The sequence below is a fragment of the Doryrhamphus excisus genome, linkage group LG19 (assembly GCF_037039965.1).
Source record: "Doryrhamphus excisus strain RoL-2023G ecotype Guam linkage group LG19, RoL_Dexc_Guam_v1.1, whole genome shotgun sequence".
NCBI lineage: Eukaryota > Metazoa > Chordata > Actinopteri > Syngnathiformes > Syngnathidae > Doryrhamphus > Doryrhamphus excisus.
Genome location: NC_136375.1, coordinates 6,090,075 through 6,117,733, shown reverse-complemented (window position 1 = coordinate 6,117,733; position 27,659 = coordinate 6,090,075). Strand labels below are relative to the sequence as shown.

Below are 27,659 nucleotides of genomic sequence, written 5' to 3'. Positions count from 1 at the left end.
GGCTCAGTGACGTATCAGGTTCCCGCTTGGCTGGGACATATGGTGAATATTTTAAGCGCTCCCGTCTCGAAAACCTCGTCGCGTAAAGATGACGACACGCATTTCAATATGGCTGCCTCGTAAGCACGCTCCTGTAAATAAGTTATAAGTAAGTAAGCTTATTTGGTTGATTATATTTTTGCAATATATGTCTACTGTGGAAATTATTTTGTATCATGCACGTGACAACTTTTTTGTGAATTACTGTGGTGTTAAAAATGGAGAAAGGGGGCTAGAAAATGTCTGTTGACGCCGACCTTCATCCTGCCAGCTGAATGATTTAGTGCTCTTATCAATCAATTAATCAATTAGCGAACACTTTTTTGATTAATGACAGTACGGTTCGGTTCATTGGTTGTGTTTCGTGTTTATTTGCATTAAATAAACAAAGTCCTATCCAAACAAATCATTATAGAGAGGTTGTAACGCATAAAAGATTGCGTTTCCATCCTGTGTTTGTGTGATGGAGCAGTTGTGATGTTAAACCAGGAAGAGCGTGATCAGATACTGTTCTTTATCTCTTTTTTTTGTGTGTGTTAGAATTGTAAAGTGTACAAAGGTAAGGTCGATGCGGGTTGACTCGCTGCTTCTGTAGGAAAGGTGCGAGTGCAGCTGCATGCACAGGATGTGTGGCTACAGTATCTCATTGAACACCTGTGCTTCATATTTTCTGCTCGACTTCCCCTCCAAGGAGCTCCGTCAGCGTCCCGCATCACCACAGATCTGCTCTGCCACGGTGGGTGGGATCGTATCAGCTTGCTGCTGCCCAGCCTTCAAAGCCTGTCAGGGATCCGTCTAGCCCGGTTTTGGCACCTTTTTGGATATCTGTTGGGCGCTGGAGGTACATTTTTATGTCTGTAATGAGTCAGACTGAAGCCGGAAACATTAAAGGGGACCTATTATTATTGTGCTAATTTGTCACCCTTCTGTGTTAAGTCCTGGACTCCTGTAGAGCAGTTACACACGATAACCAGCACAGAAAGCTTTCTAGATCTTCCATAATCTGCACCTATTCCAGCTGTATTTCTTTAGATTTCGTGCATCCTGTGAAAATGGTCTGTTTTATTTATTCCACCCACTGCCCGCCTCCAGGCACGCCCATTCCGCAGTCTTAGCACTCTCAAGTGCTCACAAGGACTTCCGTATGGCTGCCGAACCCATTTTTTAACGACGATTTATCTTCTTTAAATGTCCGCTTTTAACAACCAGCCATATGTGTTGGATTCCGAATCCAATATGAAAGTAGTAGTAGACTGGTAGTTTCTCAAGAGGGTACTTCAAGATGTTACTGACCTAGTACCTAGCAAAAAGAAAAACAAAAGTATAGCAGCCTGCAATTTTTTGCGCTTTGCAATGGGGGACAATCGGGGAAGAGCAATACATGTCTTTATGTCAATCTCCAAAAGTCTCAAGTACCAGAAAAGGTCGCTTGGCATTTAGTTTTTGTTGTTGTTGTTGTTGAGTATCAGGAAGAGTCTGAATACTAAATATAGCAACATTGTGGCAAAGTTGGAAAAACGTATCCTTCCTTTCCGCGTCGTTTTCTTCCGTGGCAGTCCAGGTGTAAATGAGGTGTGTTAGAGCAGCGTCCCGATGAGTACTGCCACCGTACAAAAAGTCCTGAAACAGCAGACCATCACACTACCACCACCACGTTGGACTCTTCTTTTTCTCAATGCCAGATGGAATGGGACACGGGCCTTCAGAGTATTTTGCCAAAGGTCTTGGGATCATCAAGATGTTTCACCAACCTTCATGTTTTGATCTAGGAACTCTGACATGCAGGCGCTTCTTTGGATGTTGTTGTGGGGTCTTTTGTGACCTCTGGGATGAGTCATGGCAGTGCTCTTGGGGTCGTTTTGGTCGGCCGCCCACTCCTGGGAAGGTTCACCACTGTTTCATATTTTGGCCATTGCTGGATAATGGCTCTCTCTGTGGTTGGTTGAAGTCCCAAAGCTTTGCAAATGGCTTGAGAACCTTTCCCACAGCGCTAGGTCTCAATTTTGTACGTGTGTTTCATTTAAATAGTGTTGAGTTGTGTTGTCATTGAGTAATGTTTACATTTGTTTGATGATCTGATGATCTGCATTTGATAAACATTACTAGATTTATCAGATCAAAACACATAAATGTTCGGACTTGTTTGCACCCTTAATCACCATTACTGTTAGCTCATTCGCTACTAATTATATGTTTTTTTTTCAACCCAAACGCCTGATCCCAAAGACGTATTTATACATCTTTTACGCTTTTTGCATGAGAAGCACAAAGAGGTGATGATGCAACTCCACAACAGAATAGATCATGTTTGGTGCAGTTTTAAGCCTTAAAAAGGCCATAAAGAGCTTGGCATGCATCTCTCTCTCCCATGTGATAAAGCACTCCACAGCAAGCAGGAAGCCAGCAAGAAGCATGGAGGGGTGTAGCTTGCACAAGATTTGCATTGAAGGGAAATTTTAATACATGCAGATTCATGAATTGCACCATCACCTCTTTTTGCCACTGGCGAAAAAACAACCTAAAAGATGTGCAGATACGTTGGTGGGAGGGTCAGAGGTGTTGTCAGAAGTGACCATTTTTGTGCTTCTAGGCGGACAAGTGGATGGTGGATTCTTCTCAGGTTTGGCGCACATTGACGGGCTAGAGGGACACCTTGGACTGCTTGAACGTCCTTAAAAAGTACATTTCGGAGTGTAAAGGGTGTGTGGTTGTGCATTCCTCATGTTTTCATTGAGAAATGTGTTTTTAAGCGCACGCAGCGTGGGATGTTTCCACCTTCACGGCTTGCCGAAGAGAGTTTCACAGCCACTGACGATGAAAGACGGGCTTTGGTGTGTTTGCGTCTGTGGCCTTTTGTTACTCCACCAGTTTGTCTGTACTTGTGTGCGCTCTAAGGTTCAGTTCCGCAGTTTAGCAGTCTCAAGGTGGGAGGTGGTGAGTCCGTAATAAAGGAGGAGAAGGTGAGGGAGGTTAGTCTGCTCGTGTTTTTAAGAGCCGGAGTTTCCCCTGTAGGAATCCCCCAACACCTGACTGGATGGAGCAAGTACACAATGATTGTCTACCTCCTACTGGCTGATATCTGCCATTACTACCGTGTACTTATTCATCACAGTAGTACTAGAGCAGGGGTCTCAAACTCAATTTACTTGGGGGCCACTGGAGCTATGGTCTGGGTGAGACTGGGTCGCATCAGGTTTAAAAAAAAAACACGCATTTATTAAAAACAGAAAAATATACAAACTTTTTCAGTGCTTTGGTTTCGATTTTCTACAATAAAAGCGCTGATAAAACATTCCACTGTTCTCAAATATCTTAATTTTTATTTTTCTGCACAAAATAAGATAAAAAATAAACAAATCAAGAAAGAAAATCAATCAGTAATAAATAAATATAATAATAATAATATTAAGAAAAACTTAAGAAACCACATATAGTTGGTGGGTAGACAAATTATTTTTTTCCAGATTAAAATTACCAAAGCATTATTAGAGCCCTGTAGACATGACAAAACACGACTGTCACATTTATACTCTTTTTATTTACAACATATTGCACAACTGCAGGGTCTTGAGACACATGCTAACTCGCAAACTACAGAGCTAGCAACCTAAACGGTAGCCTTCAAGTTATTTCCTTTAAACTTAAATAGCCAAAAACTTACCACTTCCACATGGATAGGGAGGATAACTATTAAGTTATTTAACCTTTAACATGAACATTAATCAAATGTAATAATTTTTTCTGGGTACATGATACCATACAGCATCCATATCAAACTTGCGCGGGCCGCACTAACATTAAACTTTCATATCAAGGCGGGGGCCTCAAACTAGTGTCCGCGTGTTTGAGTCCCCTGTACTAGAGGAAAACAAAAACATGGCAGAGGAGGCTGCCAACATGAACATAGATTTAGATATTTTTATGCATCAGCATGGATCGGTATTCTTTCAGCCATAATTAATCATTTTAGCCATCAATAATAATCAATGCAAAGCTCTACAATTGATATAATACGGTATATTTTGCGCTCGTATAAATAAAATCATAACAAATAGAAAAAAATGCTGTTTTTTTTCATGGATGAAAACACAATTTTCAAACATGTTCAGATACAAATACCAAAAAAATTGTATCACATGCATGTACAAATTAAATAAAATAAAACACTAAACAATGATAGAATATAAATAAAGTAGTCATCTTTTAAAATGGCAGGAAACACCATTTGAAAAAAGTGTCATGTTCACATAAAAGTATTCTCAATGTGTATGAATAAAATGATAGAAAATACAAAAGAAATCAAACCTTTTCAAATGGGTGAAAACGAAAAAAATTCAAATATGTTGACATAAAAGTGCAAAAAATATCTAATATAAATATAAGTATCCACAAAAATGGTAAGTACTAATCCTTCAAAATGGGTGAAAATGAAGCATAATTTTCAAATATGTTCAGATAAATGGACCAAAGAATGAATAAATACAATAATAAATACAAAACACAGAAATAATACAAACAAAATAGTATGTTGTGTAAATGTATGAGTACAATCCCATTTAAGGTGGTAGTAAAGTCCATGAATCCATGTTTGTCAGTTATTGTGTCATTAATGTCGGATCTTATGACACACGCTCCACATTTCATGTCGGCATCCAATAATATGTCCCTGTCCGTACTCTTTGTCAGTCATGGCAGCGACTCGTCTGATCCGACTACGTCCGCTGCTGTGCCGGTCCCTGGTGCCACCGCTCAGGTGTCCCCCCGTGGCATCCGCCAGGGTCGGCGCCCCGCCTCCGCTCCGCCCTGCCGCATGGGCACGACTCTATGCCACCAAGAAGGCTAAAGGTCGGTGATGGGAGCATGGTGTGCTGGAATGGCTCGCACTCTTCATGATTTTCATTCCATCCTCTTCCTCTCAGCCAAGGCCAAGGCGCAGTCGTCAAAGGGGAACATTAGCGCCGCCCTGGTGGAGGACATCATCAGCCTGCCTGACGTGAAGGAGGACATGACGGCCGTTCTTACTGCGCTTCAGGACGACTTCACACGCAACCTGAGCATCCGAACCTCACCAGGTATTCACCTCGCTTTTACCCCCCCCCCCCACCAAACCCTCCAATCTTGTTTGTGTCAACCAGACCTCCACATGGCCTTACCTTGACCCCGCGCTTGACCTTTCCTTCCTTTACTATATCCAGGTCATGACCTGCTGCCTCTTGCCCTCCAAAGGAAGAGAGCTGGCTTAGGGCTTGGGGCTTAGGGGTGAGGGGTTGGGATGGGGGGGAAGGAAAGGAAAGGGAAAGTCTATTTCACAGGTATCAAACAGTGTTTTTCAGCATTTTAGCCCAAAATGGTGCTGAAAATTGATCCTTTGAGAAGAAGTACAGTTTTTTTATTATTATAAATAATAATCAATTTCAAGCAATGGGGAAAAAACATACAGCCAAATATAAAAGGGGTCTTTTTGCAGGAAAAAAGGGGGTACTTTTATATAAAAATATGTATTTTGGAGGCAAAGGTTGTATTTTTGCATAAAAAGATTTGCCAGAGGGGAAAACATTGAATTTTTTTTGGATTAAAAAAGTGTATTGCTGCATAAAAAAGGTGTATTGCAGGACCAAAAACATAAAATGTAAAAAAATAAGTTAATTTAGAGGGAAAAAAAGTTGAGTTTTTGCATGAAAAAGTGTATTTTTGCATGAAAAAGTGTATTTCAGAATTAAAACAGTTCTCTATTTTGAGAAAGGGAGAACAATTTCTACACAAAAGTTTGTGCTTTATTTTGGGGTAAAAAGTTCAGGCAGAAAAAAGTCAATTTAGAGAGAAAAAAAGTTTAATTTTTGCATTCAAAATTGTATTTTTACATGAAAAAATGTATTTCAGAATTAAAACAGTTCTCTATTTTGAAAAAGAGCGTATTTCTACATAAAAATTTGTGTTTTTTATTTTTGAGTAAAAAATTCAGGCGGAAAAAAGTCAATTTAGAGAGAAAAAAAAGTTAAATTTTTGCATTCAAAATTGTATTTTTACATGAAAAAGTGTATTTCAGAATTAAAACAGTTCTCTATTTTGAAAAAGGGTGTATTTCTACATAAAAATTTGTGTTTTTTATTTTTGAGTAAAAAGTTCAGGCGGAAAAAAGTCAATTTAGAGGGGAAAAAAAAAGTTTAATGTTTGCATCCAAAATTGTATTTTTGCATTATAAAAGCTATTTTGTACTGCAGGAGTGAAACACTGTTTACATTTTTTTTTGCTGAAAAAAATGTTCTTGGAAGAAAAAAATGTAAAGTAAAAAAATGTAAATATTAGTGCATTTAGAGGAAAAATATTTTTTTGCATTGAAAGATGTTTGCATAAAAAGAAAATGTAAAACTGTGTATTTGTGCCTAAAAAGAAGTTATTTTTTGGAGGAAGGAAGTTGAACTTTTGCATAAAAAAAGCTGTATTTTGCATCAAGGTGTACTTTTTTTTACTATTGGAGGAAAAAAATTCCGTCTTTTCCCGGAGATGACTTTCTTCGGGCTTCCGATTGGCTAAAGCGCCACTTGCTGGTTTTTGATGAGTTTGATACAGCACAGCCCCTTCCTGGAGGCCGTTGGTAAAGATGTAGGACGCAATCGCAGCACAAGTGTCCTTATATGGGCAGCCTGTCAAGATGTCCTTTTTTTCAACCTCATCGCTTTCCTGCCCCCCTCCCAAACTCATGTATCCTTCATCTTTGTAATGTTCTGGCTTTTACTCAAACCTTTCCAATGAAATGAGCCGGCGTCCATCTCTGCGTGCGTCCAGCTGCGTGCTAATCCAGGCAGGCAGGAACTTAAAGGGCTGACAGGACGGAGGAGATGTTGGAATGGGATGACGTCAGTTGTCCGAGTCTTTTTTTCTCGCAAATCTGGATTCCATCAGGCTTACAAATAAGTGTGTGTGCGCATGGACGTCCGTCCGAGACGGATGGAGGTCTGTTGCCGTGGAAACGCCCATGGAGCATCTTCCCGGTGGAAGCCGACATCCCTCCGAGCCTTCCAAAGGAAGAGTTGGAGGGATGAAAGACTCAATATTTCAGCACCCAATATCCTGCCAATAATTCATAATTAATTCATACCAATAGAATTCTTGGCCTGTGACCGAATTGCATAAAAAAGTTTCATATCTGGACTAATGTGTGGATCATGGTGATCATGGTAACCACTCTTTATGTACTATACATACGTACTGTTTGTGCCACGTGTCCAAAATGGAAAAAAAAACGAGAAAAAGATGGTGATGAAAGAAATGAGCAGCTAAGAAAATACGTTTGATTGCCGAAGCCTGGAAATCGGAAAAATACCAAGAAAAATGCACATAGTGGCCACATTTTTGGTGAGAATTGTAATTTTTTTAAGGTAATTGTAATATTTAATGAAATATTTGTTTCATGTATATTTGTTTAACAGGGTGTACAATATTTTTGGAGAAAAGGTATATTTTTGCATAAAAAATGTGTATTTTTACAGAACAAAATGTAATTTTTGTAGAAAAAAAGCACAAAATGGTATTTTGCATTTTCAATGTGTATTTTTGGAGGTTAAAGTTGAGTAAAAAAAGGGGGTCTGCATACAATAGTTGTATTTTTGGAAGAAAAGTGTTACATTTTTGCAGAAAAAAGGTATATTTTTGGAGGAAAAAGTTAGCTTTTTGCTGAGAAAATGGGGGTATGTGTTTACAAAGATGCATTTTTGCGGAAAAATTGTATTTAGCATTTTAGAAAAGGTGTATTTTTGGTGGTTAAAGTTAACATTGTATATTTTTTTGCGTATATTCTGTATTTTTGGAAGAAAAGGGTTACATTTTTGCAGAAAAAAGTTATATTCTTGTAGGAAAAAGTTAGCTCTTTGCTAAGAAAATAGGGATCTGTGTTTACAAAGATGTGTTTTTGCGGAAAAATTGTATTTAGCATTTTAGAAAATGTGTATTTTTGGTGGTTAGAGTTAACATTGTGTATTTTTTGCATAAAAATTCTGTAGTTTTGGAAGAAAAGGGTTAAATTTTTGCAGAAAAAAAGTATATTTTTGGAGGAAAAAGTTAGCTTTTTGCTGAGAAAATGGGGATCTGTGTTTACAAAGGTGTATTTTTGAGGAAAAGTTGTATTTAGCATTTTAGAAAAGGTGTATTTTTGGTGGTTAGAGTTAACATTGTATATTTTTTTTGCGTAAATTCTGTAGTTTTGGAAGAAAAGGCTTACATTTTTGCAGAAAAAAGGTATATTTTTGGAGGAAAAGTTAGCTTTTTGCTAAGAAAATGGGGGTCTGTGTTTACAAAGATGTATTTTTGCGGAAAACTTGTATTTAGCATTTTAGAGAAGGTGTATTTTTGGTGGTTAAAGTTAACATTGTATATTTTTTTGCGTAAATTCTGTAGTTTTGGAAGAAAAGGTTTTTTTTTCCCTCAAAAAGGTGCAGTTTTGGAGGAGAAAGGTTAAATTTTTGCAGGAAACATGCTTCTTTTTGGAGGAAAGGTGTATTTTTTAAGGATGAAAGTATACAATTTTTATTATATTGTTGTTATAAAAATAATTTTTGCATTTACAAGGTGCATGTTGCGAAACTGGGTTGATTCTTGCATGAAAATGGCGTACATTTGGAGGAAGAAAGTCGTGAGAATGACTTACTAAGTATGTGTAAAGGCTTTTGTGATATGATTGGTTAAACCTTCCTGCGTTGTCGTACAGAGGTAGGGAACCTATGGCTCGGGAGCCAGGTAGGGCTCTTTTGATGACTGTATCTGGCTCTCAAGCATTTCTTACCACAATAAAAATTTATTTTTGCTAACATTTTAAAGTAAACATCACAGAAATAATAGTAAATTAAATAATATTAAAAATCAACAACTTTTTTATGCATTTTAATTCGTCCATCTATTTTCTACTGCAATACGGCCAACCATATCCATCTTTCTTGAAGATACAGTGCATCCGGAAAGTATTCACAGCGCTTCACTTTTTCTACATTTTGTCATGTTACAGCCTCATTCCAAACTCATTTCCGGATGCACTGTATTTTCCAGGTCAAACACCAAAACTCGATTATTACTGGGTAATGCTGTAGTCTACCTCGGTCATTGAGATGTCAACATGTAAATGTAAACTTTCCTCCTTTAGTCAAATAGTCACCTAGCTAAAGCTGCAGAACCAAGCCTTCTGACGAAGATGGCCAAATGAAATGTACTGAGTATGGTGCAAAATTATGCAGCAGCAGAAGTTGTATTAATGGCAACAAGTATTTGATTTATTAGACACTGCGCTGCTCACAAAAGTGTGCTGGCCACACCCCATTGGCGTGTGGTAGTGTGCCTGGTCTACACAATTAGAGCCCACTATATCTAAAACTGTTGGTCTTACATAAAAATGCACACATTTTATTGCATTCAATGTTTAAAAAAATGTATATGGCTCTCACAGATACACATTTTTAAATATCTGGCCTTCATGGCTCTCTTAGCCTTGAATGTGATCATACGTCACGTACTACTCCACGTTAAGTAATGCGGTTAAGTCGACTTTTTAGCCCATTTCTGATACGTTCCCCGTCAGACCCCTCGCCCTCCTCACCTCCCGGGTAAAGAAATGGCCGCCTGTCTGGCCCGCGTGCGTAATTGCTAACAGATGTGTAGGTGCACATCGTCAAGCCACAAGTAGCAAAGACGGACAGGCAGACAGGAGTGTACGGTACGTCTATGTACGTCTATGTACGTGCTCTACATGGACAACAACCATACAGCCTTTTATTGACATCTTCTGTGTCTGACTGGCTCCTGGAGTCAAATGATAAAAGGATGGAATGGAGAAAGTCGCCCTCACACCCCCTTCATTCCCTGGCACACACACACACACACACACACACGAAACATGCCCAGCAGCAGGGATGGTGTGATGTAAGGCAGAGGTGGAAGGGAAGGAAACAACTGCGTCTTGAGGTTAGCCAGATGGAAGAGAAGAGAAGGGGGGGGTCAACACACCTTTGCTTTTTCACTGACATTTCCATCCCTGTCATGTCCGATGCCGTATTCTCTATCATTCTGTACACTGCAATCAAGTATTTTTATTTTGTACTACATTGTCTGTGTGACATGCACAGATGGATAAATGCCCTGTCGCTTGTTATGAATCACATTTGCTAATTTTGTGGACTTTCTGCATGAAAGAGGCTTGTCAATCAAAAGTTTTGAGACACTATTGCATCCTGTTGAATGGACATGCGTCTCCAAACTTTTGATCTGTTTTGGAAGAAATGGGGTTTTTTTCCTCAAAAAGGTGCATTTTTGGAGGAGAAAGGTTAATGAGTGTTTTATACTGAATGTTGCAATTCGCTGGCATTTGGATGAGTAAATTCCAGCTCCTCTGTTTAGAATCACTGATTTGTTGGATCGCTGTGAAAAAGGCCAACCAGTCCAAAGTTCGGTGACCCTTTGGCATCCGACTTTTGCAAATTGTGTGTTTTATAGTGCAGTTTTCCACTTTGCCGAGCGACTAAATGCCAGATTCCCAATTTGTTGGGAAAAAGGTTTAGCAGTCAAAACTTTGAAGACGCTTTTGCATCCTATTGACTGGGAAAGTTTCTCCAAACTTTTGATTGTTACATATTTTATGCTACAGGTGGCCGTGTTCTGTGTGAAATGCACGGCTGAATAAATGATCTTTCTGTGTGAAAGAGGCAAGCCATTGAAAAGTTTTGAGGCACTCTTGCATCCTATTGACTGGGAAAGTTTCTCCAAACTTTTGATTGTTGCATATTTTATACTACAGTTTTCTGTGTGAAATGCACAGCTAAATAAATTATTTTTCTGTGTGAAAGACACAAGCCATTGAAAAGTTTTGAGGCACTCTTGCATCCTATTGACTGGGAAAGTGTCTCCAAACTTTTGATTGTTGCACATTTTATACTACAGTTTTCCGTGTTCTGTGTGAAATGCACAGCTGAATAAATGCCTAATCACCTTTCTGTGTGAAAGAGGCAAGCCATTGAAAGGTTTTGAGGCACTCGTGCATCTTATTGAATGGGAAAGTATCTCCAAATTTTGATTGTTGCATATTTAATACCGCCGTTTTCCGTATTCTGTGTGAAATGCACAGCTGAATAAATGATCTTTCTGTGTGAAAGACACAAGCCATTGAAAGGTTTTGAGGCACTCGTGCATCTTATTGAATGGGAAAGTATCTCCAAATTTTGATTGTTGCACATTTAATACCGCCGTTTTCCGTATTCTGTGTGAAATGCACAGCTGAATAAATGATCTTTGTGCGTGAAAGGCACAAGCCATTGAAAAGTTTTGAGGCACTCTTGTATCCTATTGAATGGGAAAGTATCTCCAAACTTTCGATTGTTGCATACTTTATACCGTCGTTTTCTGTGTTCTGTGTGAAATGCACAGCTGAATAAATGATCTTTCTGTGTGAAAGACACAAGCCATTGAAAAGTTTTGAGGCACCTATTGAATGGGAAAGTATCTCCAAACTCTACTGTTAATAACAATGACATGAATGACACTGCAGGTCGTTGCTAACGATAATTGTGTTTAGGGGCTCTGGACCACATTGTGGTGTCAACGCAGGATGGGAAGTTCCCCCTCAACCAGCTGGGTCAGGTCTCCATGAAATCCCCTCAGATCATCCTGGTCAACATGAGCAGCTTCCCTGAGGTAAGACCACCACACAACAACTCAACAACACACAAGTGGAATGTTTCCAGCCTGATATGATAACCCCCCCCCCCTGTCAAATCTCCCATGCTAATTGATTGATCACTGGGGGAAGCAGTGAAAGATAGCACCAAGGACTTGAACAAGACGTGTGTTCAAAGTGTAGACGTATGTGTTTGTGTGCGTCACCAAAGAGGAGATGACCTCATCTTACCTCCAGGATAGGAAGGAATGAATTATTTTCTTTTTTTTTTTTTTTTTACATTTCTTTCTCTCCTTCTTTAGCAACGCAGCGCTAATTAGAGCTGTGCTTCATCCAGTAGGCTTATACTGTCCAGACCTCCAGACTGGTGGTCTGGAAAGTCCAGGCGTTACGAGAATGGAGGCATTACACCGTCATGATCATGTCGCTTACAGACAGTAGAGCTCCTGGCTTCTTGTGAAATCTGACAACGCAATAAAATGCAGGCATTTTTTTTTGTGGGAAATTTGCCTACCATCTCCAATCCTTACGAGCTAGCTAACAATGCACCTAAAACCTAAAACACCACCGTACCAACCAAGTTCCATTTACACAACATCCATCTTCTTCCGCTCATGTGAGGTTGTCTCTCCCATGCTACTTGGCCCAGCTCCCCCGAGGCCTCCTACCGATCGTGCGGGCCCTGAACGCCTCACCAGCGACGTCTTGACCAGATAACACTTCTTCTCACCTTTTCGCTAAAGAGCAAATAGTAGCACTGATGAGGAGCAACATTTAATGAGCAGGCAGAGCTAGATAAAGAGAAAAAAAAACACCTACATGAGGAGTTGCCTACAGCCACAGCTACTTTGACCCAGTTACACTTACAGTCTTGTGTGAGGATGTAAATGTGAGAGCGCCAACATCTTTAGCCAGTCATCTAAGGGTGCCCCTCTCCCCCCCCACACACGAACCCCCAACCCCTCTGGTAAGTGTTCCTTCTAACCGCAGACCACACACACTCCGCCACTTGAGGAGAGTCCAGGGTGCCCACAGCCACAGCCTCCAGGCTTGGACCCTGGGCTTCCATTGTGTGAATTCACCGGGCAGCAGACGGCACGCAAGGCCTGTATGGGTGAGCGCCACCGCACACGGACGTTCCTCTCAGCTCTCAGCGCCAACGTTTGATGTCAAACTTCAGTGTAGCCCCCCCCCTCTCCTACACATTAACAAGAACCTGGCCCGGGCTATTCCGGTCCCGTTCCTTTTTTTTTGTTGTTGTTGCGCTGGACTGGTGGTCGTGAGAGCGGAAGCAGTGATGAATTTGATGCGGAGAACAATCAAACAGAGGTATGGGTCGAATCTATCACTCGGCGCTGGGAGGGAGCACGCAGAGGTCTGAGCTCTCGCTAAGGAAAAGAAACAAGAGCTGAAGGAATTAATTCAACGCACACAAATAAATTCCTTTAATCTGGCTGCCATTTCTTTTCCTCCCGGAGGAAAACAGCAGAAGGAGCTGTCGAGAAGGAACGGGAAAGGGGAGGAGGGGCTGAAAAAAATGATATTCCCATTTTTCTTCATGTTGAAAGTAATGGAATGCTCGGCAAAGGGAATTGTCATGCAGCTAATTGTCGGGAAGCTATATGCACGCGCTCAGATGTTTGCAATCTATCAATAATGCCTTTTTGTGGTTGCATGATGATTGCATTTCTGCACCACTTGGCCCTCAATGTCACGCAGCACCATGGCGGATTTTCAGCCTATCTGATGTCCAATCAGGCCCACGCTAACGAGGCCTCACTTTCTCGCAATCTCAATCAGAGCCTGCTTCAAGTAGCCGCATACTATCATTCGGTATTTGTGGCAGCCGCAGCAGGTACACAAGCAGCAATCCATCACATGACCTGATTTGGGGGGGGGGCCGGCAGGTGCCACCCCAACACATCTAGACACGGCAGGTATCGACTTCATGCCACCCCGTTGTGAGCAATGGTCTCACCTTGGCCACCCCAATGAAACATTGTACTAGGGACTGTCAATAAATGACCGTTTTTTGTTTTTTTTTTAACATGTAAAGCACTTTGTGCTACATTCTATGTATGAAAAGTGCTCTACAAATAAAGTTTGATTGATTGTTGTGTTGAGGAGGGTTTGTGGAAACATGTCATTTGTCACCACTTCAAATGATTAGTCCTACCCTAAAAGTTTGAATGCCCATTCTGTCTTTTATTGGGTTAGGGACCTGGTCACTATTTCAAAAATCAGTATCGGATCAGTAAGATTATTATTTTTTTTAATCGGATTGGATCAGAAGCCAAAATGGAGGATGGAGAAATCCCTACTTTTATGTCACTGATTGATTCTTCTAGCGTTTACTGTTTTTCTTTCCAGTGTGGCCCATTTATGTGTGTGTGTGTGTGTGTTTTGGTGTGTGTGTCGCAAGCAGACACCCTTGTGGGGTCACCGGGGGTCAGCGCCCTGCCCTGCAACCTCTCAGTCCTGTCCCACAGGACTTGGCGCTGACAGTGGCCCAAGGCACTTCCACAGTGCACGGGCCGCCACACACACACACACACACACACACACACCTTAATGATTGCCAGCTGGAGAAAGACCACTACCTGCAGTTTTCTTTTCATATTCACCCCGCCCTCCTTGTGTTTGCGTGCCTCCAGGCTACAGCGGCGGCCGCCCGTGCCCTGAGAGAGAGTAGCATGAACCTCAACCCTGAGGTGGATGGGACAATCATCAAGGTGCCCGTCCCCAAGTGAGTCTCTTAAACACACAAAGACTTTCCCTGTATTTTCACTTTTCCCGCTCCTCCTCCAGGCAACACATGGATTATATACAATAACACTCTACTGTTTATTCTATTACTCGGGAACCAATTATAGTGACAACTTATATTTTATCCCTTCAACCACTTTTATTTTTGACAAATCCTCATGACTTCTTTCTTTTTGTCTTTTCCATGTTTTAATGTCTAACTAATCCATTAGGACCACAAGCTAACCTTAGCCCAAAGGAGCCACAGAGAGAGTGAAAATGAAACCTGTGCTAGATATCTTTGAATGGCCTTTATTGAGAAGGTACAGACGCAAAAGACAGCATAAGGTGTGGTACACGCCAGGGGCGTCACTAGGTTCTGAGGACAGGGGGGGGCTTAGACCACCTAGAGATGCACAGGATATGAATGAATGTAGTAGACATTCCAAAAAATACAAAAAAATACAAAAAAAACAAATAACGAACAAGAACCGGGATCTAACTTTCCCACTTTTGGACAGATTTAGTAGAGATACTCAATTGTTTTAGGCCACCATTTAAATGTACAAAAGTACACACAATCTACACTGCAAAACCGCTGATCAAGCACTGCAACCATTCTGTCCAGTAGACAGTGATCAATTGTATAATAATCTTTATTATATTATTAATTAGCCTATTATTATTACTATCATCATTATTCTTCTTCTGATTATTACTACTACGAGTAGCCTATTATTATTACTATCATCATTATTCTTCTTCTGATTATTACTACTACTAGTAGCCTATTATTATTACTATCATCAATATTCTTTATTATTACTACTAGTAGTAGTAGTAATAATCAGAAGAATAATTATGATCATAGTAAATTATTACTATCATCATTATTCTTTATTACTACTACTAGTAGTAGTAGTAATAATCAGAAGAATAATGATGATAGTAATAATAATAGGCTAATTAATAATATAATAATGATTATTATATCATTGATCACTATTATTCTTCTTCTGATTATTACTACTACTAGTAGTAGTAGTAATAATCAGAAGAAGAATAATGATGATAATGATGACTACTACTAGTAGTAGTAGTAGGCTAGTATTAGCCTGCTTATTGGCTTGCTTATTAGCCTGTTTTTGCCCTATTATATGAAATTTGTCTAGGCCTAATGGTACACTGGTACACACAATAAGTAATAATTTTACGTAATAAGTTTCATGGAAAATCATGGTGTCTTTTTTTTTATGTGTAGCCCCGCTAGCTAACAAGCAAACGTCAATCATAAACAATTACCCTCGCTTGTCTTTGTGCACTTTCAGTTGTCACAGACTGAGGATTATTGAAACTTTTTTTTTTTACCAATTTCAATTTTATTTTGAAAAATCACTTCCCCCAAAAGTGTCTTTCCCATGTTTGCCACACTTCCTGTACCTTAGTAGTTTGACCACAAGCTAAACGTGACAACACAAATCTTATGGTGTGGCGCACGGCTGATCAATAAGATGATGGGACCAGACTTCCACCCAAATATGACCCGCGCCACCCCTTCTCAAAGTTACATAGAAATCACTGGTGTGGTTTTTTGTGTAGTCCTGCAAACTAACTAACAAACGGCGTTAACAAGACCCCACCCCTGATTTTTATTTGGTCGCGCCATGCTTCAAGCTGACCCTGATACAGTTCAGTGCTTTGCACTCACCAAGCTGCGTTGTTGTTAATAACTGTTTTCAGTCAACTGTCCCGTCTGTGGCATAGAACATAATGGAGGCTGCTCGTGTTATGAAACGGGGCTTTCATGCCCATCGCGTTGATCTGAGCATCTCGACACATTTGCATATAATATCTCCATAACTGTGCTTCCTGTTCATGAGCATGCACGCATGCTCTTCCTGGCGGATGCAGCAGCAGGTGTTAGTCTGGTTGAGGCGGGACACGCGTCCGCCCGTTTCAACCCCCTCCCCCCTTTACCTCCTCCAATCAGTCTTGGCAAGCCTGAGGATTTGCATTTCCAAAGAGACGAAGGCGCCGTGGTTGATTTGGCGGCAGAATCGGTAATTAGGCCGTATTGTTTGCGGTAAATATACGTTGCTCTCGGATTGTTTGCAAATACTTCCACCTGGCAGAAAACGCCAATTAAGGACAAAGGAGGAGAATGGCCAAGTGGTGATTAAAACAAGCGAGGTGTGATTGCAAAGTTGCCGATGGAAACCTTGAGGAGGAAGTACAAACTTTACACGATGAGCTCATTTTTGCACTTTGCTCTGCCTTTTTACATCACCACACTAAATATTAGTATCGTCTACTAATACTACTCTACCGGTATTATCTTATTACTACGGCCTCCTCTGTGTAAACGGTATTAGTGTTTGTTTGTCGGGCCCACGTGAGCAGTATTTCCGCAATCAGCAGCGTGCATTCTGGCAATAGTGAAGCAGTCTGGGGCTTTGAAGGGGGACTGTACCATTTTTGATTTAGAGGCAGGGGACGCACTTCCATGTCAAAAAGACAGAATTAAATGTGTGTATATGGTGAGAGACGTGTCCCCAATTATACTTACTACAAATATAACAGCATCAACTATTGACCATGTTCACATCGGCGAGATGCCTTTTCACTTCCTGGTTTCTGCGGCGACTTCTTCGCTTCTGCCACCTTGTGGCTGTTTCTTCAGCTGCATCACACATGATCTCTTCTATTGCGGAGTTGCATCATCACCTGCACACACAAAAAAACCAAATGCATTTCATAATATTAAAGTATTCTTTCGGAAACTTATGACTTAAATCCCCACCCTCGGCCATCTCTGTGTGGAGTTTGCATGTTCTCTCCGTACATGCGTGGGTTTTCTCCGCGTACTCCGGTTTCCTCCCACATTCCAAAAACATGCTAGGTTAATTGGCCACTCCAAATTGTCCATAGGTATGAATGTGAGTGTGAATGGTTGTTTGTCTATATGTGCCCTGTGATTGGCTGGGATAGGCTCCAGCACCCCCGCGACCCTCGTGAGGAAAAGCGGTAGAAAATGAATTTTTGCACAGCCACATTCACTTTTTTTTTCCCCCTCATTCAAAAAAAATTACTTTCTCATAAAAAATATTTAGCCATTTTCTTTTACCTTATTCTTTAAAAATGGCAACTTTATTCCTGTGACATATTTTGACTTTACTCTTGTAAAAGATTTAAGATTCAAATGAGGAAGTCATTATTGTGAAAATATATTTTTCCCACAAAAAATTCTGTATTTTTTTAATCCACAATATTAAACTATGCCCTCAGAGAATTAAATTTTTTTCTTGTAAGAAAAAAAAAATTCCACAGTATTAAACTATTCCTTTTTAAAATAGTAAATTTAGGATGTGTAGCGAAACCTCCTCTCTCCAAAGTGATGGCGAGGAACAAAAGACGTTCCAGACCACTTTGCTGCTACTTCCTGGCAGGGTGACCCGTGAGCACAGAGAGAACCTCGCCAAGACGGCCAAGCAGTTGAGCAACAAGGCCAAAGAGGCGCTGAGGAGGGTGCGCTCCAGCGCCGTCACGCAGGTGAAGAAGGCCAAGGAGGGACACTCGGAGGACACCATACGACTGGTGGAGAAAGAGGTAGGTGGACTGAAACTTGGTTGCAAAAGCTCCTGTTGAGTGTAAGATGTCATTCCAGACCCGACCACCATAAGTCAATTTGCACAAGTAAGATGAAATATTAATAAATGATGGCATATAAAACTTGTTTACAATCTTCCAAATACATTATTTACATTATTAGAGCTCTCTAGACATGAAACAACACCCCTATAGTCACCTTGAAATTTTATTTGACTATAAATATTTTATTTTTAGTATTTTCTATATTTTATGCTTTTATTTAACAGAGTAAGATGACTGAAATATTCTTCAAATATTAGTGGGATATTACATATGTTGAATTATTTTTTGCGTTTTTTACTCATTTTAATTTAAAAAAATATATAATTTTTTGCACATTTATTAGTCATTTTTATAATCATTTTTTTAGACTTTTAAGCCATTTTTATTGATAGATTTTTCCATTACAACATGAACAAGAATAACATCAGATATTTCCAATGTAACTGTTGAATAAACATACAGTATACCAAGGAGTACGATGACTCAAATATTCTTCAAATATTAGTGGGATATTACATATGTTGAATTATTTTTTGCATTTTTACTCATTTTAATTTAAAATGTTTGTATTATTTTTTGCACATTTATTAGTCATTTTTATTGTTAGATTTTGCTATTACAGCATGAACAATGAATAACATCGGGTATTTCAGTATACCAAGGAGTAAGATGACTGAAATATTCTTCAAATATTAGTGGGATATTACATATGTTGAATTATTTTATGCATTTTTACAAAATTTTTGTTATTTTTTTGCACATTTATTTGTCATTTTTATTATCATTTTCTTAGACTTTTAAGCCATTTTTATTGTTAGATTTTTTGATTACAACATGAACAATGAATAACATTATTTCCAATGTAACTCTTGAGTAAACATACAGTATACCAAGGAGTAAGATGACTGAAATATTCTCCAAATATTAGTGGGATATTACATATGTTGAATTATTTTATGCATTTTTACAACATTTTTATTATTTTTTGCACATTTATTTGTCATTTTTATTATCATTTTTTTTAGACTTTTAAGCCATTTTTATTGTTAGATTTTTCTATTACAACATGAACAATGAATAACATCATTTCCAATGTCACTGTTGAATAAACATTCAGATGACTGAAATATCGTTCAAATTGACTTGAAAGGAAGTTAGACATGAGTTATATACTACTTATTTTCATGTCATGTGCGGCCCACCTTTGGGTCCTGCCCCCGCATTTGAGAGCCAGTGTCCTAGGGCACCCCTGATGTTCATCGTTCTGTAAAGATAAAAAAGAGGACAAAATGAGTATTTTTAAAGCCCGGGCTTCAGGGACCGTCTGTAAAGCAAAGCTTTAACAGCACTAGTGGATCGTTTGTAAAGCCAAGCCGACAAAGGGGGGGGTCAAGGTCTTGTATTTTTGCTGCCATTCCTTGCAAAGCGCTTTCGTTTTTGCCTCTGCAGATTCAGCGGATGGCGGACGACGTGTCGGCAGACATCGACAAACACCTGGCGGTGAAGACCAAGGAGCTGTTGGGGTGAAAAACACACACGCAGACATCACGGAATCATCCACGTTGATATTCAACAGCAGAAATGTGTGGGGGGTGGTCCCCCCCCCCCCCATCGCCATCTACCGGCCTGGCGTGCACATTGCAGTGTTTGTACGAAGTATATCTTCACATGAAGAAGGAAATAGCTAGCACTCTTCCTGTCTTAAAATAAACACAGCTCTTGGCGACAAATGGCTTTTTAATGGGATTCGTGGGCTTCCTCCGTGGCAAACCTCTTGCCACAAGGGCTGTCTATTTAGATAAAACAAACGCACCCGGCTGCCGGCTTTTTGTCTTGGTGGAAAAAGGCCTGCTTGCAGCAACGTTACGGTCAACACAGAGCTTTGCTTCACACGCACAAACACACACACAGTACCATTACATCTCCATCACAGGCTTATTGATGGACTCAGTCGCTTTGTAGTGTGTGTGTAGCATGTGTGTGTGTGAGAGATAAATGGCTTTTTATTTTCTTTTTCTCCACTTTCAGTTTGAAGCCCCCCCCCATTAGTTGGAGTGATAATGGACTTTTCCTGTGTGCACGGCACTACAATGGTCCATTAGCGGACTTAACAAAGTGAATGTCGCCGGCTAGTCTTTGTTTTGAATTTGCACTTAGTTCCAGTTCCAGTTTTAAGTTAGAGTTCTTATTTTTACAACGATGAGTATTGGCACAGAACTGACATTATTAATTATTATTGTTAGTATTATTATGTATAAGTATTTCATCCCCCTTACAAAGATATGAACAGTCCAGAATTTCTATGCAAATTTGATGTGTCTGTGATAAGTCCCAAGTGTCTTGTCGGACCGGTCTGGTCTCTGCTTGGGTCTCCATCCGTCCCCCCCTAACGTGCTTGTTAAACCTTCAGACTGAGAACACGGTTCCTTCTGGCCCACAGCACAGTGGCACCTCGGAGTTGTACCATACCATTGTGTCCAGTAATGAAGGAGACATTATCAGACATCTTTTTGGTATGGATATCATGGTCTGAAGAACCAGATTTGACCGTCAAAGACCAGGTCTCCTGGGTGCCTGCCTCCCATACCGCATTGCACCGTGGCTCGGGCATCTAGTCCGGATGCCTCCCTGGGAGGAGTTCCGGGCATGCCCAGCCGAGAGAAGGCCCCCAGGCAGACCTTGGATACGCTGAGGGATTATGTCTCACAGCTGGCCTGGGAACACCTTGGTGTCCTCCTGGTGGAGCTGGGGGTTCTGACCGGGGATCCGGAAGTCTGGGCTTCCCGACTGAGACTGCACTCCCCCAACCCGAACCTGGATAAGTGGAGGAAAATGGACTAGAAGACCATGAACAGGCTTGTAGACCTATCCAAGACTGGAATGGACTGGAAGACCATGGAATGGACTAGAAGACCATGGAATGGACTAGAAGACCATGAACAAACTTGTAGACTATCCAAGACTGGAATGGACTAGAAGACCATGGAATGGACTAGAAGACTATGAACAAGCTTGTAGACCTATCCAAGACCGGGATGGACTACAAGACCATGAACAAGCTTGTAGACCTATCCAAGACTGGGATGGACTACAAGACCATGAACAAGCTTGTAGACCTATCCAAGACTGGAATGGACTAGAAGACCATAAACAAGCTTGTAGACCTATCAAAGACTGGAATGGACTAGAAGACCATAAACAAGCTTGTAGACCTATCCAAGACTGGAATGGACTAGAAGACCATAAACAAGCTTGTAGACCTATCCAAGACTGGAATGGACTACAAGACCATGAACAAGCTTGTAGACCTATCCAAGACTGGGATGGACTACAAGACCATGAACAAGCTTGTAGACCTATCCAAGACTGGGATGGACTACAAGACCATGAACAAGCTTGTAGACCTATCCAAGACTGGAATGGACTACAAGACCATGAACAAGCTTGTAGACCTATCCAAGACTGGAATGGACTACAAGACCATGAACAAGCTTGTAGACCTATCCAAGACTGGAATGGACTACAAGACCATGAACAAGCTTGTAGACCTATCCAAGACTGGGATGGACTACAAGACCATGAACAAGCTAGTAGACCTATCCAAGACTGGAATGGACGAGAAGACCATTGAATGGACTAGAAGACCATGAACAAGCTTGTAGACCTATCCAAGACTGGAATGGACCAGAAGACCATGAACAAGCTTGTAGACCAATCCCAAGATTGGAATGGACTACAAGACCATGAACAAGCTAGTAGACCTATCCAAGACTGGAATGGACTAGAAGACCATTGAATGGACTAGAAGACCATGAACAAGCTTGTAGACCTAGCCAAGACTGGAATGGACCAGAAGACCATGAACAAGCTTGTAGACCAATCCCAAGACTGGAATGGACTAGAAGACCATGAACAAGCTTGTAGACCTATCCAAGACTGGAATGGACTACAAGACCATGAACAAGCTTGTAGACCTATCCAAGACTGGAATGGACTACAAGACCATGAACAAGCTTGTAGACCTATCCAAGACTGGGATGGACTACAAGACCATGAACAAGCTAGTAGACCTATCCAAGACTGGAATGGACGAGAAGACCATTGAATGGACTAGAAGACCACTAACAAGCTTGTAGACCTATCCAAGACTGGGATGGACTAGAAGTCCATGGAATGGACTACAAGACCATGAACAAGCTTGTAGACCAATCCCAAGACTGGAATGGACGAGAAGACCATTGAATGGACAAGAAGACCACGAACAAGCTTGTAGACTTATCCAAGACTGGAATGGACCAGAAGACCATGAACAAGCTTGTAGACCAATCCCAAGACTGGAATGGACTAGAAGACCATGAACAAGCTTGTAGACCTATCCAAGACTGGAATGGACTAGAAGACCATGACCAAGGTAACTACTACTTTGTCTTTATTTTGAGCTTGTGGTGCAGGGGGCCTTGTGGCGCAGGGGGGGGGGCGTCCACGGCACCCCAACCCGTGGTTATTGGGTTGGTCCAACAGAAGTTGTCCAAGGGAGGCGGCATCGGGCCGTCCTCAGCCGTGCTTTTGCTTTAATGGCCTAAAGAGAGCAGATTTTGGATAAACAAGCGGGGGACGGCGTGGAAATGGCAGCACTCCCTCTCTCTCTCTCTCTCTCTTTGGCCGCCGCGTGTCCAGATGTCAGCAATTTTGGGGGGCATTGTGTACCTTGGCCTAAAACAGAGGCTTCATGATCGATGGAGGGGCGAAGAAAACCTCCCCGAGTCTCTGGCGCGCAACGCTGGCAAAGCGCAGGCGAGGAAATTGCTTTCAGCTGATAGCTTCATTTAGGTTGACATTTATCAAGTGGAGGACCACTTCTTTTTTTTTTTTTTTTTTTTTTTAACAAATGTTTACTGCAAAAACCTGTGGCCCCGCCCTCTTGGCGTGTGTGACTTCAGTCTACATGACCTCTTTTTTTTATTTAGCATCGGCTTTTGGTGCACAAAAGAAAGTACCAGTGAACGTCCCATAAAGACGTACCCTATTATACACCATCAAACGATGCGTTCACTGCACACTGGATGGTATCCTTGGAGGTACAGTCAATATTTCTACAGCCAAAGAAAAAGCAAAACAAAAATATCATATCGTATCATATTTCTTTAAACCGTTTTAAGTCACTTTGCTACATTTTACCTCAACTTTTGTGCCATTTTAGAGGCAAATGTTTCCATAAATAATAAAACAATTAATGTCTTTATTGTGATTGTACAGACAGTTTTTCTAAAATAATCATTACATTTTTCAGAAAATTATAATAAATATAAAAGTCATGGAAAAAATGAATTGGAACATTTAGTTTCTTCAGTTTCCTGTTCATTTGAATGACTGGTACGACCAAAGGCAGTTGTTTGGACAAAGAGTTGCATTTTGGGAAATATGATGTTATAGTCATATTCATGTCAAAATATGAGTGATTTCGGTTATGATGAAGAAGAGCATGGAAGTTGCTAGATATCATTTCTTCGATGAAAAATGTTCTGAGAGCAGTCCAAAGAAATATGTATCAAATATTCAAGTCAACAAATCTAATGTGGTTTAATCCTTTTTTTCGCGACTGTATGTATTTATTTTAAGTTATTAAGAGTTTTTTTTTGCACTTTATAAAAACAAAATGAAGAAAGTCCAACAATATAAATTTTCTTTTTAAATCACTAAGATGTTTTTTTTTTGCCATTTCATTTTTTTAAATGATTTGAATCAGTTTTTTACAGTTTTGAGATTTTTTTTAATAAATAAAAACTTAAACTTTGTTTGACTTTTAAGGACCAATATTAAAATTAACATTACTAAGCATATTTTTTTATTAATTTTTTTTGCATTTTTCTATTTTTGGGGGGGGGGTAAACTAAAATTCAAAAACTTTGACCACCAATATGAAAATATGATATCTATTTGTTTTTAATCACTGAGATGGTTTTCTTTGCAGTTTGAATGTATTTTTTGTTTTCTGAAAATGAAAACACAGCGACTTTAATATATATTTATTAGGGTAATATTAGGGTCACATGGGGGGTCGGAATCTTATATTTTGAGAATAAAGTTGTAATTTTATGAGGGGGAAAAAATTAAATTCAGAAAAAAAAAAGTTGTATGCAAGTTGTAACATAAAGTTACCATTTTTTTTTCTTGTAACTTTATATACAAAATCAATGAGTATTTCAATACTCGGTCATAACAGGCAGTACCTGGGACAGCTATGAAAAGGGGGGCTATGTGCCCAAGGCCACTTTTTCTCCATTTGTTTTGTGGTAAATGTACCACTTTATTTGTGTATAAATGTCAACACCAATATGAAAACAAGGTAAAAACAATATTTTTTTAATCATGAATCCAAGCTGTTTAAAAGCTAATATGGAAGAAAAAATGCTATAAATAACAGTAGATGAATTGCGTGCGTTTGTGAAGGGGTAAAGTGTAATAGACCACCTTGCCCACTAGGTAGCGCAGCTCCAGGATGAGGTGGCGTGGGGCGGCCGTGCTAACGTTGTGTGTCCGTGTCCCGGGTGGAGAGGATGAAGTTAAAAACGCGAGTAGGGAAGAAGATGTTAAAGGGCAATTTGCACTGTGTGCGTCCTCTCATCCTCTTCTTGCTGATTTTTAGATTGCATATGTGAGAGGGAGCATCGCGCACACAACCCCCCCCCCCCCCACCTCGTCACCTTTTGGAGTGTGAAGATGCCAGGGAGGCTCCAATCAGCGCATGAATATGAAATGCGGCATAAAGAGCTGCTTATGCAAATGAAGGCCAACGTTGAAAAGCATCTTCTGATGTTCCCCGGAGCATCTCTGACCTTTTCAAGCCAAATAGTGCAGATTAGCCTATTAATATTTATAGATAGTGGGGTGGAGCGTCCCCACCCGCCCCCCGTGCTACAGGTGGATGCTCTTACGGGAGTGTAGGGGGGGGGGCTAACTAGGAAATAGGCGAGGAGGAAGCTGGATATCCCTAATAATCAGCTCAACTAAATGGCGGTCGGGCGAGAGTGTTTCCTTCCTCCGCAAGCGCTCGCCACGTCAGTCATAGGCACAATTGCTCCTGTCTATACCCCCCCCCCCCCACACACACACATACACACACACACTTCTTGAACATTTACCTTCAAGCATCCTGCACGCACGCGCTTCTGCAGCAAAACGCGAACAAAGCCGCCCTCAGTCCCGCCGCCATGATTACCGGCATGGGAGGAATTACATATTTAGCTTTGTGTCCGTCGCCATTTCCTCCGCACGCGCTGATCTGAAGTGACTAGCTAGTAGAGTGGCCCCCATGTCAGGACCCCCCCCCACCAAGAGACGAGTGTAATCAAGTCTTCCAGCAGGGTGGAAGATGAGAGGTGGACATCGCTGCATGTTGATGATGATGGGCTGTAGCAGAGGGCAGGACAATGGACGCTAATTATAATTAATACTTAAACCAAGGAGGGGGGGGGGGGGTTACAAACTTATTTAAACACGCTGCCATGTAGGTCAAAATATGCTAGCAGTTAAAGCTCTTTCAAGGAAAACACTATTTTTTTAATATTTCATTAATATATTTATTTGTATTTTTAAAATGTTTTAAAAATACAATTGTTTTTCTTGGTGCTAGCATTAGCATTTGGCATGTCATATGGCAATTTAGCACTTTAGCCAGCTACTGTATCTTTTGAGTAAAGTGATACTGGCTGTTAGCATGCTAGCTCGTAGCATTGTCAACACTGACATTGTTTTACTCACAAAATTAAAATAGCTTTTTACATTTTTAGTACCGTAAAACAGGGGTTATAAGGGACAATTTTCAGGGTAATAAGGGTAGATAGGTCGCTAAAGTCACAAATCACCATTTGATATGCTAAGTTATAAAGAGCTAAACTAGCACGACTAGCATGATAGCTACCGTAAAACGGGGTAATAAATGTAATTGTGCCTTTTCATGTTAAACAGGAAGCTTCTTTGTGTTGTTGTTTTTTCAAAGAAGTGTATATTCTGATCAAATCGTCAAAAAACATTTTCCCGAAGATTGTCCCTTATTAACCAGTTTTACGGTAGCTATCATGCTAGTCATGCTAGTTTAGCTCTTTATAACTTAGCATGTCAAATGGAGATTTGTGACTTTAGTGACCTATCTACTGAAGCAAGAGATATTGCTGAGATGTACTTGTACTTTAGCTATGTGGGTTACTAGCTTAAAATGCTATTTGAATTGTTAGCCTTGCCATTTTGTTGGGGGGGGGATTAAAATGGGTGTCAGAATATTTGTCTGTAGAACCTGTCTTGTTGAAACACTAGGCGGGCTATTAGCTGTTAGCATGCTAACTATTAAAATTGTTAGCATTGCTGTTTTTTTTTCCTCCCAAAATTTGTATTAGTGTCAGGACTTTATGCGCACTTTTGCATTTCATAATTGGGAGTTAGCACGTTAGCATGGCTGTCAGGACTAGCTAGGCGCGAGCTTTAGCACTTTTGCTGTTGACCAGTCCTGTAATCTTTGAAAGCCTGATATGTTGTTATCACTGTGTGTCCATGCAGTTTACTAGCAGTTAGCATGCTAACTATTAGCATTGTTAGCATTGCTGTTTTTTTGGTATTCTCCCAAAATTTGAATTAGTGTCAGGACTTTATGTGCACTTTTGCATTTCACATTAGGAGTTAGCATGTTAGCATGGCTGTCAGGACTAGCTAGGTGCGAGCTTTAGCACTGTTGACTAGTCCTGTAATCTTTGAAAGCCTGATATGTTGTTATCACTGTGTCCATAGCGTTTACTAGCAGTTAGCATGCTAACTATTAGCATTGCAATTTTGGGGGGGGTTTTTGTCAAATGAAAATAGGTGAGAATTTCCGCACGTGCTAGGCGCTAGCTTTAGCACTGTAGCATTTTGCGTGTAACACAAATGGTCCCCCACTAGTAGGAGGCTGTGGAGGTGTCCCAATACTTTAGTCTCCCATAAGAGTCGTGTAATTGCTGTTTTTGTTTTGCAAGGTTAACGCGGGGTGAGCATGTGTCAATTGGAAGCAAAAAGGGACGGCACCACGCTCGCGTTGTGAGTTCCGTGCGCGAGCACGTGCACGTACGCCGTGACCCGGTCTCTCCCTGGTAATTGGGATCAGATGAGTGGCGGCGCAGAAACCCTCTGCGACCCGGCTTCTCCGAGGACCCGGGCTAACCTGGAAGCATTTATTTTATGGAAAAGATGTTTAGTTAAAATGCAGCGCTGCAGCCCGGCCCCTCTAATGACTCACACACACACACACACACACGTGCACGCTGGTGATGGATATGACTGGTGAAAGCTCTGAACGCCGCTTCCTGAGTCCTTCGCTTCCTTCCTTGCAGGCCTCGCTCAGTCAAGCCGAGCCGGGTTTCACTTGACTCGGCCCGGATTGGATTGCAGATTAACAGACTTCCTGGCCGATGGGCTCGGCCCGTGTGTTCTTCTGCTTTGGCGCACGCCACCCGGCGCTTATCCACCGCCAGGCAGTCACGCCGTCCTATCTAAGACCGTTTTCATCTTCCTCACCTTTCGTTGAACATACGTCACCGCATGC

At 40.8% G+C, this 27,659-nt stretch overlaps 1 protein-coding gene across 3 annotated transcripts; it reads left to right on the top strand.

Moving 5' to 3' along the window:
* Positions 1–63: 63 nt before the first annotated feature.
* Positions 64–19,845, top strand: mrrf (mitochondrial ribosome recycling factor). Of its 3 annotated transcripts, XM_058057783.2 has the most exons (8): positions 64–148; positions 731–880; positions 4,726–4,884; positions 4,959–5,111; positions 11,591–11,709; positions 14,347–14,438; positions 17,884–18,043; positions 19,538–19,843. In XM_058057783.2, the coding sequence occupies exons 3-8, from the start codon at positions 4,728–4,730 to the stop codon at positions 19,613–19,615; spliced, it is 759 nt and encodes a 252-aa protein (XP_057913766.2). In that variant the 5' UTR covers positions 64–148; positions 731–880; positions 4,726–4,727; the 3' UTR covers positions 19,616–19,843. The 3 variants fall into 3 exon arrangements, with proteins under 3 accessions (XP_057913766.2, XP_057913767.2, XP_078655083.1); XM_058057784.2 differs by lacking the exon at positions 731–880 and having other exon boundaries at positions 116–148; XM_078798957.1 differs by lacking the exon at positions 64–148 and having other exon boundaries at positions 737–880; positions 19,538–19,845.
* Positions 19,846–27,659: the final 7,814 nt, after the last annotated feature.